We start from the raw sequence: 13,473 nt of genomic DNA, 5'->3' as shown, positions 1-13,473 counted from the left end.
GGGGGACACATATCCCACCCTGTTAATGGCTCTGTGCTTGTTCTGTAATTTGATGTGTTGTACTCTTTGTTATTATTGATCTCTTGCTGCTTCCGCACCGAAATGGTTCTCTGGGAGCCAGCATGAGGGTGAATACTGCACGGGAGGAGCTAACTTTCTTTGTAATACTTAGTGTCAGCAGCATATACCCATGGTCTGTGTCCCCCAATGATTGGCTCGGAGAAAAGTATTTTACGGTGAGTACACAAAAATCCCTATTTTGTGCAGAAGGATAGAAAACCCTTTATACCCACATCTGTGGTTCGGGTCATCATCCACAGGTCAGGGGGGGGGGGAGGTGGGATGAGATTAACTCATTGTTTGAGTAATGAATCTGCATAGTTTGCCCTACACTGTTTTGCAAGTCAACAAGCTCCATGGACATATGCATTGGGTAAACAACATATTAGTAAATGTCAATTGTTCAATAACCCTGCGTTCCTGTACCCCATAGATAGTAACACAATAAACTGTAGGAGCTGATCAACAACTCACAAACCTCAATTTCAAGTGTCAACGTTCAGACTCATGACAACAGTCTATATTTCTTGACCCACCGAAGAAAAACATATTAATTCAATAGTCAACTTTCATAAAATAGCCTGTGTCTCCTGGCATACTGAAAATATACGTCTGGAATAATTAAGATAAAATGTTGTGTCGTGACAACGTCCACATCAGGAGGTGACGGGAGCAGGGGCCGCGTAGCCGCTTATACCCCAGTGATAACGGTGCTCTTCTTGTAGAGATCCCATGCGCTAATCATGGGAAATCTAGTGTAGAAGCCGCATGCATTAAATTACTGCTGCACAGGGCCCTATGAATAAGAGGGCCCACACCACGGGCATCAGACCTAGCCACACTAGATTTGCTGGAGTCCTTACAGGAGCTTTTGATGGTGACTGCACTGGTGAACAAGGACCAATGCTTCCATACAGGGAGAACTATGGAAACAAAGACTTTCTGGCTCCATGTAAATAATAATTCGCGATTGTCAGGTCCTAAAGAACATTGTAAGTGCGGATTTCCCCTCTCAAATGGCAGAGAAATAATTTGCCCACACTTAACATGGCGCCCACAGCCTGGAGACGTACAGCAGCTGTCAAAACGTCAGTGGGCGTGGTCACTGGAACCTTTGCCCTGGAGAGTGGGCGTGTGCTCAGTGGTTATTTAAAGGCGCCGCGCAGAGAAGGAGCTCTTGTCACCGCCTCGCCTGATTCATTCTCCGGACCTTGAACCCATCGCCGCCGCCGCAGACATGTCTCCAAGGAAGTTTTTCGTGGGTGGAAACTGGAAGATGAACGGTGACAAGAAGAGTCTGGAGGAACTGATCAAAACCCTGAACGGCGCCAAGACCAACGCGGAGACAGGTGGGGGGTGGGGAGCAGCCGCCGTGATCCGTGGGGAAGGGGTTAATCCTTCTCCCACAATATGCCCCCCAGATGTGGCTCCATCCAGCGGCCCCTATGGTCTGTGCGCCCATTGTCGGGAGACGAGAAGCATTGTGGGCACTGAGGAGCTGTAAATGATCGGTGCAGGGGCCCCTCCAGCTGCACCAGGGGCCCCACAGCCAGACCTCCCCCCCCCCCCCCCAGGTTTTCCCCCAGTTGCACCTTTCCAGATCTATTGGTGCTGAGTGTAGATCCTAAAAATAACCCTATAACTGCCAACTGCATATTCTGCATCTCCGCAAACATCCAGCAGTGAAAGGTCAAACTGTGCATCGCTGAAGGGCAGGCGCCGGCTATTACTGGGCCTGGTATGGATCGGGGGGCGGATGATGGGGGGGAAATCTTCCTGCATCATCCTATAGATCTGCCGCCTGCTCAATGTCACTACAACCCCCAGCATGCCCCGACTGTCGCAGGTGGCAGCATCTCCACTGTGCAGCCTAGATCCACATAGGTGTGATGGTTTATTGTAGGCTGGAGGGCTTGGTGGGTGTGTGCCATGCAGTGAAGGGGTTAATGCCTCATCGCCCGGCGCTTAACTTCCTGTGACTATGGTGCAAACCGTTAACGTGCTTGGTATAGGGCCCCCCCCATGCATATGCTTGGTATAGCCCCCCCCCCTCCATATGCACATGCTTGGTGTAAGCCCCCCCCCTCCCATATGCACATGCTTGGTGTAAGCCCCCCCTCCCATATGCACATGCTTGGTGTAAGCCCCCCATGCACATGCTTGGTGTAAGCTCCCCCCTCTCCCCCCCCTGCACATGCTTGGTGTAAGCCCCCCCCATGCACATGCTTGGTGTAAGCCCCCCCTCCCATATGCACATGCTTGGTGTAAGCCCCCCCCCCATGCACATGCTTGGTGTAAGCCCCCCCCCCTCCCATATGCACATGCTTGGTGTAAGCCCCCCATGCACTGTCCCTGGGTGGGAGCCCTGTGTGTGGTCGGTTGGCAGTGCCCCCTTGTTTGGGCCAGGATGCCTCCTCTGTCCCCATCGCTCCTGACCTGCTGTCCTTGAACAGTGATGGAGCAGGGTGATGGGCACAGAGCGACCAGTGTGCAGTGCCCGGACCCCCGGCTGGGCCCACTCCGTCCCCCACACGCCAGAGCTGGGGCTTCATTGTAACCGTGGGGGAGGGGTGAGAGGAAACCAAGGGGCCGGAGACTAATACCCAGGGGTGTAACTATAACTGCACCCGGTCCCTGGGGGCCCAGAAGGTCCTTGTCCCATATAAGAAGCCCTCTACTACTGCAATATCTGGGGGACCCGTTAGATCTCTTGTAGCTCGGAGTAGCGCCACTGTCAATAGCCATGCACTTGACCTAGAACTACAAATCCCAGAAGATCCTGCAGAAGAACTACAAGGAGAAGCATGCAGGGCCGGTATAGGTTCTTCCCCTTTGCTGCAGCCGCCTGGCTCTGTGCTTACAGGCACGTACTCTTCCTCTGCAGTGTCAGCCCTTTAAAGAGACAGTCACCCAATGTGCCCACCGCTGGCTGCAGCCGTCTGCTTCTTCACGCTTTGAGCCATTTTGCCATTTTTCGCCTCCAAGTCTCCTCTTCTCTTTGCCCCAGGGGGTTGCGGATACAGAGACCGAGGATCAGTTTGGTCCCTGGCTTTGACCTTTAACCCTTCATGCATTTGGCAGCGGAGTAGACCGACTAAAACCAGCTCTGACCTTTCGGCCGCTCTGCACTTGGTCTGATGTGAAGGTCGCGACTTTTAACCTTTTCATTTGCCCAAAATAAACTGAGCGACTGTCCCAAAATAGCAGAGAGGTGGTAGGAGGTGGTGATGATGGGGCTGAGCGCCGGGCTGCAGGGAATATGTGCGCAGAGTGGGAACGTCCAGTGATCTGGTGTCAAAACCAAATCTGACCTCTGCTTGCTGTCGGTGAATAGGAAACCATTATAGCCAAAAAGCTGCACCAGTACCTGATTGTATAAAAACCTGCTGTGTGAATGCGTCCTTACCGTACTCCAGGGCGCTCCTGTCAGCTGCACAGCAATAAACGCAGATTTGCCATAAAAATCGCCTCTAAAATTGAGGTGCTACATGTAAGGTCACAGCGGCAGATTAATCAACTAATGGAGAGGGAGTAATAGGAGCCGGACTTATGAGGACGGTCACGTCGCAGCATCCATGGGGGATACATGTATGCCGGTTGTTTCATAGACCATAAATTGGGTACAGCCATTGTTTAACAACGCCCCTTTAAGAGTCTATGTGCCCCATTGGTTGCAATGTTGTCTTGCAGCTTCAGGGCTCTGAATCTAACCAAGGGCAACATCTGCCCAGGGGCAGGGTCTTTTATGGGGTCTTAATTGCCTAGAGACTGAGCATTTCTGTACTGCTCTACAGAATAGGATTGCACTATAGAAATGAAAAAAATATTGTCCATTTTTTGCAAAAAAAATCCCTTTTTTCCGATTTGCAATAGCCTTTTTATGTGAATTTCTAATGTTTTCAAAATCTCTGCCTGCTGTCATTGGAAGAAAAAACCCTGTTTATATAAAGAGGATCGGACCCCCCCTGTCCTGGCCGCGGGACGGACCCCCCCTGTCCTGGCCGCGGGACGGACCCCCCCTGTCCTGGCCGCGGGACGGACCCCCCCTGTCCTGGCCGCGGGACGGACCCCCCCTGTCCTGGCCGCGGGACGGACCCCCCCTGTCCTGGCCGCGGGACGGACTCCCCCTCTCCTGGCCGTGCGCCGGGCCCACCGGTATCGCAGTCCTGCATTCTCACATGCACAGGACAGATTTCCATCCTCTGGAGATTAGCAATAACGTTTCCTATTCTATGCTCACAGCAGCGGTCCTGGAAATCATGAGAAATAAGTACAGAAACTGTTAGAGCATTGGGCGTCTTTTCACTATACAACCATTCGGCTTTATTTCAGGAGATTGGAAGACCTGATTGATGCAGTAAGGAGCAGCTCAATGGCATCACTTCTTTAATTACCCTTTAGAGAAAATGATTTGAGCCGCTCCTGTAGCTGCAGAGCTCCATTTGTCCATTACCTGCCCATCACTCCACTGAATTGTAACATTATCGACAACTTGTTGCTGCCGCTAGGTGGCAGTATATATGCAGCTCTTGCTTGTGTAGAGATCGCCACCTAGTGGTGCCATCAAGCATAAAGTAACTTTACAGGGCTGACTGCAGGGGAAGAGGACAATGCCATGTATTAAAAGAAAATGAGATCTAATGGGTAATGTTTCTCCTTGTGGAGAGGCCTGGCATGTCAGAGTGAGGAGACTTATAAGCCATGCATTCTCCTCTGGGAATACTTAAAAATAAATAAATGGCGCACTGTTCATAGACAACTCTCCTTGGACCAGTAATGGCAAGTTTAGGGTACAGATAAGACTCCTGTACATGGTGCGCTGTCACCCCCTGCTGGTGATGTGCAGCCTGCAAGCACAGAGCTTGTATAAATGATTCATTATACTCAGTGCAGATCCTTAATGAATAATTACAATGTGATATTGCATCTTTTCCCTCCATGAAACCTTACATTTTACATGTGGGTGCAGTTCTCTTATTTCACTCACACGCGTCCGGGAAACTGAGATAGAGGAACTATTTAGTATGTAAAGTACATTGGCAAACAACCCCCCCACATCTCGGCACCCTGCACCTCAGCCCCCCACCCTTCTGCTTCCTCCGGGGGAGACTGGTCTAACATGTGGGCGCACTTCCGCTGAGCGACTGACTCCATAGTAAGGTGCCGTGGGCGATGTGCAGCCATTTGGATGCATCGTGTACTTCTATAGGTGCCGTAATTAAAGTTGAATTCTCCTTTTAAGATCATAAGAGAATTGCATAAATAGTAACTCCCTAACACGAGCTTCCTATTGGCTTCTGGAGGTCCAGCTTTCATATAGTCTGATCGGAGCTTTGTGCTGGGCTATAATATTGCAAGTCGGGGGGAATATCCTGTCCCTACAAACTGACGAGGCACCATGCTACCTCCAACCTCGCAGCCGGGGAGCGGACGTCTCCTTCACTGATATTAGTAGGACATGGGACCCTGCGTGGAGCAGCTGGCCGTGCAGGAGAGCTGGCACCTGTTGTCCCACCTCATGTCACCCCGGTGGATAGGTCAGCGCCGGGAATGTCGGGATAGTTTTACAGTAAACTTTCCAAACTGTATTTGCAGAAAGTGCAGGAGGCATACAGATCTAGAATTCTCCTTAGTGGGTGAAGATCCAGACTTCTTCTAGAATTCTCCTTATTGTTATCTTCTATGACTTTCCCTCTCAAAGGCAAATCTACCGACCCCCCCCCCCCCCCGCGTCTGACTTATTGCGGCTGATACACATCCTTCACGATTCAGTTTACCAAGGTTACATGCACACACGGCGGATTTGACGCATACTTTCCACAGTAAAATCCATGTGTTGCATTCGGATTTGTCACAAATTTCACCCTATGATTTCTAAAGAGGTGAAACTGTGACGAAAACCGTCAGACTTAAAACCTGCTGCCGATTTACAAATGAAATGCTGAAAATATCTGGAGAAAAGATATCGTCTACTTATCTGCACCGGGTTTTCTGCAAGTAAATTTGTGCAAATAATTAGAACTAAATGTGCACTATGTGAATTTACCCTTAATGAACAATATTCTGCAAATACTGGAGTGTTGGCAGAAAAATGCTGCTTTAAAATATGTGCATATTTGAAAATGCTGAAAGAATTGACATGCTGCAGATTGAAGCTGCGGATCTACACTGATGCGCTGCAGTTTGTTACTCGCCCTCTGCAGACATGTAAGCTTACCTCCCCATCTACACTACCAGACTGTTCAGCCTGTGATCTGCCCTCTCTGAAGACTTGGATGCTTTCCTTCCTCCCCATTCTCTGATCTGCTGTACATAACCTCTTCTTCATTGCTGCTATTTTTAATGGGGAGAAATGGGGCAAACACAGCCAGGAGTAGTGATAAAGTGACAGTTATGGGGGGAGTATCCAAAATGATCAATCTGATGATTGTGGGGCTGTCATTGATGAGGTTAATGGAGTCCTCATAGGAGAAGAAGATTGGAGTGGAGGTCTGAAAAACCTTATTCTCCAGCCTGTGCTGCAGGGTCACGGTAAGGTCACAGGGTGTGAGGTCAAGCTGACAACTGTCAATTCATCATACGCCTGACAACTGGGAACTATATTGGATATTTTGTGTTCTCTTTTAATTGCATAATGGAAGCCTCTTAAAGTGAAATGGTCCCTTTCTTTACAGAGGTTGTCTGCGGCGCCCCCTCCATTTACCTGGACTTTGCCCGGCAGAAGCTTGACGCCAAATTTGCAGTAGCCGCACAGAATTGTTATAAAGTGTCTAAGGGAGCGTTCACCGGAGAGATCAGGTGCGGGTGTCGGTATGACCCCTCCATGCGCTGTGTAGGGTGCTGCACCCCGTCTATAACGTGGTCTTCTCTTCTAGCCCTGCCATGATCAAAGACATCGGCGTCACCTGGGTGATTTTGGGACATTCCGAAAGGCGACATGTTTTCGGGGAATCTGATGAGGTGAGATCCTCGCCCAGTGATTCTCTTGCGGTTCCCTAAATGCATTCATTCATGGATCAGATGTGATTCCTTGCTGGTTTTCTCCCTGTTTGACTTTTTTTGTTCATCTCCCATTTGCAACGAGGGTCGGTGGATTTTTGCAGATTTGAGTCTATTTTGCATTTTGTGCTCTACAGCTGATCGGCCAGAAGGTGGCGCACGCCCTGTCGGAGAACGTCGGGGTGATCGCCTGTATCGGAGAGAAGCTGGATCAGCGCGAGGCTGGGATTACAGAGAAGGTCGTCTATGAGCAGACGAAGTTCATCGCGGGTGGGTGTCCTGCACGTTCAGGGTCCCTACGTTTTACCCCTCTGTGCATGGCAGTAGGGTCCGTTGGGCACCATGATGCATGTGTGAGTAGCCCCCAAGATGCCCATGATTACAGCTTCCCTCCATTGCTGGGGACTGCACGTCTGTGTGACGTAGTACTGCTGCGCGGTCGGGACGTCCACTTCTCCCGCCCTGATGATCGATGTTATCCCTTCTCCCCGGCAGATAATGTAAAGGACTGGAGCAAGGTTGTCCTGGCATATGAACCCGTCTGGGCCATCGGTACTGGAAAGACTGCAACACCCCAACAAGTGAGTACCGCTCCCCCCAGAAAGGGCACGATCCCTGCTCCATCGATGGGTAAAAGATGGATGCCAGACATCTGTTGGGTCATCCGGGGTTATCGGGTCAGGGGTGGTTCATCACTAGAACTATGCGCAGTATCGGGGTCACAGGTAGGAGCTATCTGTGCCACTGGCATTTCCAGCATTGTGGCTCTTGTCTTGGTGGCTGGGGGTCTTCCAGCTTGGTCAAATAGACTAAAGAATACTAAATCTGCTTGCTGTATGTGAATAGTGTCGGGGATGAGGCTACAGGAGGAGCAGCGTGGACACTCGCACCAGTGCACAGACCACCTAACCCCCAGTATTATAATGGCAGGTTATGCTGATATGTCATGTGACCTTAAACTCCCGTCTTTATAATTAATAATTATTTCCCCTCCCCTGACAGTTCCCGTAATGACAATCACATTATAAAGCGTCCGTCACGTTTCTTAATCTGTATTTCTCCAGGCTCAGGAGGTTCACATAAAGCTCCGCGAGTGGCTAAAGAGCAACGTCTCTGAACAGGTCGCCCAGTCAGTCCGCATCATATATGGAGGTAAAGTGTCACCGGGAAAACTACTTCTCCTGTTACTAAACTGGTAGTGGGGTGATCAACAGCAAGCATTGCTGACTGTTTCCAGTAGCTAATAACAGAATAGTGAGTGCAGCTCTGGGGTATAATACAGGGTGTAACTCAGGATCAGTAATGTAATGTATGTACACAGTGACTGCACCAGCAGAATAGTGAGTGCAGCTCTGGAGTATATTACAGGATGTAACTCAGGATCAGTAATGTAATGTATGTACACAGTGACTGCACCAGCAGAATAGTGAGTGCAGCTCTGGGGTATAATACAGGATGTAACTCAGGATCAGTAATGTAATGTATGTACACAGTGACTGCACCAGCAGAATAGTGAGTGCAGCTCTGGGGTATAATACAGGATGTAACTCAGGATCAGTAATGTAATGTATGTACACAGTGACTGCACCAGCAGAATAGTGAGTGCAGCTCTGGGGTATAATACAGGATGTAACTCAGGATCAGTAATGTACAGTATGTACACAGTGACTGCACCAGCAGAATAGTGAGTGCAGCTCTGGAGTATAATACAGGGTGTAACTCAGGATCAGTAATGTACAGTATGCACACAGTGACTGCACCAGCAGAATAGTAAGTGCAGCTCTGGAGTATAATACAGGATGTAACTCAGGATCAGTAATGTAATGTATGTACACAGTGACTGCACCAGCAGAATAGTAAGTGCAGCTCTGGAGTATAATACAGGATGTAACTCAGGATCAGTAATGTAATGTAATGTATGTACACAGTGACTGCACCAGCAGAATAGTAAGTGCAGCTCTGGAGTATAATACTGGATGCATATTATATTACTGTTGGCACTGTATGACTATCAGATGCTTAGGGTGGGGCCCAGTAATAGTCTGTTAAAATATTTAATATGATAAACTTGCATTTTCTGGTGTAAAATTGTCTAAAATTCATTACACAATATTTTGTAATGAAATTAGCATTTCTCGGACTGTCCATGCAACAGAGTAAAAAGGTGGTTCGCCAAATTTGCTACTTTTCTGCACCACTTAAAATCTAATAAACATACCCGATGAATAAGGGCATGAGGAAACCAATCCACGAGGCCCTGTCTGTGAGGGGTAATGGCTCCCAATCTGTGTATACAGTTGCTGTATCTGTATATTTCCACACTTGCATTATGGAGCTGTTTTTTCGCCGCCTCTGCTGCTTTCTCACTGAATTTATCTGTGTTTAGGGTCCGTGACCGGCGGTACCTGCAAGGAGCTGGCATCGCAGCCCGATATTGACGGCTTCCTGGTCGGGGGGGCGTCCCTGAAGCCTGAATTCATTGAAATCATCAATGCGAAGTGTTAATGCGTCCTGTCTGGTCACGATTCCCATCTCATTAATGGTGTAGCAGTGCTGTGCGTCTCTCATGTACATGTCCGGTAGTCCTTGGTGTGAGCCGCCTCTTCCCGGGAGCTCGATCTGTAATAAAATGGCAAAATTTCTGTTGGTTGTCTGTTTTGTTTTTCTCGCTGGAATAATCAAACTGTAAAATCTTTCTAATAATGGGAAAGAAGATCCTTGATGATGAAATGGTGCCTTGTGTTCTTCTGTCCCGTCCTCCCCCAGTGCCAGCTGAGGTGTTCACATGTAGACATGATCCGGTGCGGTTCCCTAAGGACCGATACAGGGCGACATCCCTACCAGACCCCGACTCCTTGATTGAACATCGAGCAGATATCTGCCTCCGAGGTCTCGGGGCACGGTGGTGGTGTACGAGCAGATATCTGCCTCGGAGGTCTCGGAGCACGGTGGTGGTATACGAGCAGATATCTGCCTCCGAGGTCTCGGAGCACGGTGGTGGTGTATGAGCAGATATCTGCCTCCGAGGTCTCGGGGCACGATGGTGGTATATGAGCAGATATCTGCCTTGGAGGTCTCGGAGCACGGTGGTGGTATATGAGCAGATATCTGCCTTGGAGGTCTCGGAGCACGATGGTGGTGTACGAGCAGATATTTGCCTCGGAGCACGGTGGTGGTATACGAGCAGATATCTGCCTCCAAGGTCTCGGGGCACGGTGGTGGAGTACGAGCAGATATCTGCCTCCGAGGTCTCGGAGCACGGTGGTGGTATACGAGCAGATATCTGCCTCCGAGGTCTCGGAGCACGGTGGTGGTATATGAGCAGATATCTGCCTTGGAGGTCTTGGGGCACGATGGTGGTGTACGAGCAGATATCTGCCTCCGAGGTCTCGGAGCACAGTGGTGGAGTACGAGCAGATATCTGCCTCGGAGCACGGTGGTGGTGTACGAGCAGATATCTGCCTCGGAGCACGGTGGTGGTATACGAGCAGATATCTGCCTCCGAGGTCTCGGAGCACAGTGGTGGAGTACGAGCAGATATCTGTCTCGGAGCACGGTGGTGGTGTACGAGCAGATATCTGCCTCGGAGCACGGTGGTGGTATACGAGCAGATATCTGCCTCAGAGGTCTCGGGGCACGGTGGTGGAGTACGAGCAGATATCTGCCTCCGAGGTCTCGGAGCATGGTGGTGGTGTACGAGCAGATATCTGCCTCAGAGGTCTCGGGGCACGGTGGTGGAGTTCGAGCAGATATCTGCCTCCGAGGTCTCGGAGCACGGTGGTAGTGTACGAGCAGATATCTGCCTCAGAGGTCTCGGGGCACGGTGGTGGAGTACGAGCAGATATCTGCCTCCGAGGTCTCGGAGCACGATGGTGGTGTACGAGCAGATATCTGCCTCAGAGGTCTCGGGGCACGGTGGTGGAGTACGAGCAGATATCTGCCTCCGAGGTCTCGGAGCACGGTGGTGGTATATGAGCAGATATCTGCCTTGGAGGTCTCGGAGCACGGTGGTGGTGTACGAGCAGATATCTGCCTCGGTGGTCTCAGAGCACGGTGGTGGTGTACGAGGAGCAGCTCCTACTAATATTACACAGAAGTTATTCAATCCACACTATATATTTTCTCATCGCCCATGACGGCACCACGGAGAGGGGATCCGCCCACCAAGGACAGGAAACCTACAGATAAAAAGGCGGTACCGCTCTCCTGCATCAGTTGGTTTCCTGTCCTTGATGGGAGACCTACGGACTTACCAGATCGACGTTGGAATTCCGGGGCCAACCAGTCCGACTCAGGCAGCTGGGGTCCCTCTGCCTCGGCTAGGGTGGTGACCCGAAGCGCCACCGCTGGGGGCTAGTGGGCCTCTAGGGTGTGCGGGGGAGGTGACAAGGAGTTCGCGGTCACCTCCCCAGGTAAGATGCAGCAGCGGCAACATCCAGGGGGGGTCCCTCTGTGGTTGCGGGAGGTGCGGCGCGGCCCTCCCCAAACAAGCGTCAGTCTGCACACTGCACCGCCATCGGGCGTGCAGAGCCGCGCGGTAGGGTCTGCATAGGACCGGGGGTGCCGGTCAGCAGCGCCATAGCTGCACTCCGGGGCCATCTTGAAAGCTGGCGCATGCCCGGGATTACGCTGGTCTCGCGAGGTGGCGGCGCTTCCGCGCAGGCGCCGGCGGGGTTGCCGCTCTGGCGCATAGACAATCTGCGCAGGCGCCGCAAATGCTCGACTGCGCAGGCGCCGGCGTTCGGCGCTCCTCGCCGGCGGCCGGGCGCTACTGCGCAGGCGCCGCAGAAAGCTCGACTGCGCAGGCGCTGGCGTTCGGCGCTCCTCGCCGTCGGCCGGGCGCTACTGCGCAGGCGCAGAGAAAGAAGAAAGAAAAAAAAAAAAAAAAGTGGAGCGGCGGGAAAGCTTTAAATGAGGAAAGTTGCATCCTCCCAGTGGCTCTGCAAATATATCGGCAAGAGCCTCAAGAGCCACTAGTCGCCGCAGCACCAGCGCAGTAAGCATTAGGGCAGCGACCGCAGACCAGCAGCAGTATGAGCGACCCGGCATCACCCGTGCCAGAATCTCCTCCACCTATAGCATCGCCGCAGCAGCAGCAAAAGAGGCGACTGCAGAAAGGACACCAGGACACCAGCAAAGAACGCCAAAGGTCCCAGTACAGTAAGGATTCCAGTACGGCGTCGGGGGAAAAAGCCAGAGGCAGAGAATCCCCAACCGGTATTTATGGGTCCTGGAGGTTGTAAGTTGACCTTCGTGAAAGTTAGAGACAGTAAGATTATTATTTGTCTCTTTTAGGGGAGGAAAAGCGCATGTAAAACAAAGCATAAAATCTGTGCCATCTGTAGAGAGGATCTTCCACCCACCTGGGAGAAGAGGCTATGTAACACTTGCATACAACAGACAGTATCCGAGAGCCTGCCCGGGTTTGCAACTGATCTAAAAAACCTGATTAAAGAGCAAGTGGAAGACACCTTTAGATCCCTAAAAAGGGGAAAAAAAACGGAGAAGGACCAGACACAGGTCCCCGTCTCCAGTCTCAAAATCTGACAGCGATAGTGCGAGTTCAGTATCCTCCGACTCTTCCTCCTCATCTTCTTCATCCGCTTCTTCCTCGGGGGGGCACAACTGTTTCCCACTAGAGGACACTGATGGCCTCATAAAGGCAGTGAGAAGTACTATGGGGCTAATAGACTCCCACCCTAAAAAATCGGTACAAGACATCATGTTTGGGGGCCTAGAACAAAAAAAGAGAAGAGCTTTTCCACTTAACGACGCAATTGCAGCTTTAATTAAAAAAGAATGGAAAAAACCCATGAAAAAGACTCTTAACTCCAAAAAGGAAATACCCCTTCGAGGATGAATCATGCTCATTTTGGGAGAAAGCCCCCAAATTAGATGTAGCAATAGCTAAAGCGTCCAAAAAATTCTCCCTTCCGTTTGAAGACATGGGGGTCCTAAAAGACCCTATGGACAAGAAAGCGGACGCCTTCCTCAAAGGCTCTTGGGAGGCAGAGGGAGGAGGTCTGAAACCAGCAGTAGCAGCTGCATGTACATCTCGCTCCCTAATGATCTGGTTGAATCAGCTAGAGGGTCAATTAAAGGGGAAAACTTCCCGAGACTCGATATTGAATACTTTACCAGTAATGAGGGGGGCTGCGGCCTTCCTGGCTGACGCCTCGGCCGACTCCATCAGACTAGCCGCCAGATCAGCAGCATTTGCTAACGCAGCCAGGCGCGCCCTCTGGCTTAAAAACTGGCCGGGCGACCTGCAGACAAAAACAAAACTGTGTACCATCTTCTGCGAAGGAGAATTCTTTTTCGGTTCTACCTTAGACGACATCTTGGAAAAAGCAGGGGACAAGAAAAAGTCCTTTCCCTCTCTGGGTCTCCCCTCTTACCGGAAGCCCTTTCGGA

The 13,473-nt window shown here is 50.9% G+C and overlaps 1 protein-coding gene across 2 annotated transcripts; it reads left to right on the top strand.

The window, feature by feature from the left end:
• Positions 1-1,208: 1,208 nt before the first annotated feature.
• Positions 1,209-9,701, top strand: TPI1 (triosephosphate isomerase 1). Of its 2 annotated transcripts, none has more exons than XR_013214418.1 (7): positions 1,209-1,409; positions 6,735-6,858; positions 6,936-7,020; positions 7,197-7,329; positions 7,555-7,640; positions 8,124-8,661; positions 8,831-9,701. XR_013214418.1 is itself a non-coding variant. In XM_077258183.1 (7 exons), the coding sequence occupies exons 1-7, from the start codon at positions 1,298-1,300 to the stop codon at positions 9,562-9,564; spliced, it is 747 nt and encodes a 248-aa protein (XP_077114298.1). In that variant the 5' UTR covers positions 1,222-1,297; the 3' UTR covers positions 9,565-9,701. The 2 variants fall into 2 exon arrangements, 1 of the variants encoding a protein (XP_077114298.1); XM_077258183.1 differs by having other exon boundaries at positions 1,222-1,409; positions 8,124-8,211; positions 9,446-9,701.
• Positions 9,702-13,473: the final 3,772 nt, after the last annotated feature.

Source organism: Ranitomeya variabilis, chromosome 4 (assembly GCF_051348905.1).
Source record: "Ranitomeya variabilis isolate aRanVar5 chromosome 4, aRanVar5.hap1, whole genome shotgun sequence".
NCBI classification, from domain to species: domain Eukaryota; kingdom Metazoa; phylum Chordata; class Amphibia; order Anura; family Dendrobatidae; genus Ranitomeya; species Ranitomeya variabilis.
The sequence above is the reverse complement of the archived record's forward strand: the minus strand, read 5'-3'. Positions and strand labels throughout refer to the sequence as shown.

Excerpts from the sequence above, each read along its gene's own strand:
- TPI1 (XM_077258183.1), top strand. The coding sequence starts at position 1,298 with ATGTCTCCAAGGAAGTTTTTCGTGGGTGGAAACTGGAAGATGAACGGT. Across the intron at positions 7,021-7,196 it reads TTTTCGGGGAATCTGATGAG|CTGATCGGCCAGAAGGTGGC; the intron begins GTGAGATCCTCG and ends TGTGCTCTACAG. Across the intron at positions 8,212-9,445 it reads AGTCCGCATCATATATGGAG|GGTCCGTGACCGGCGGTACC; the intron begins GTAAAGTGTCAC and ends ATCTGTGTTTAG.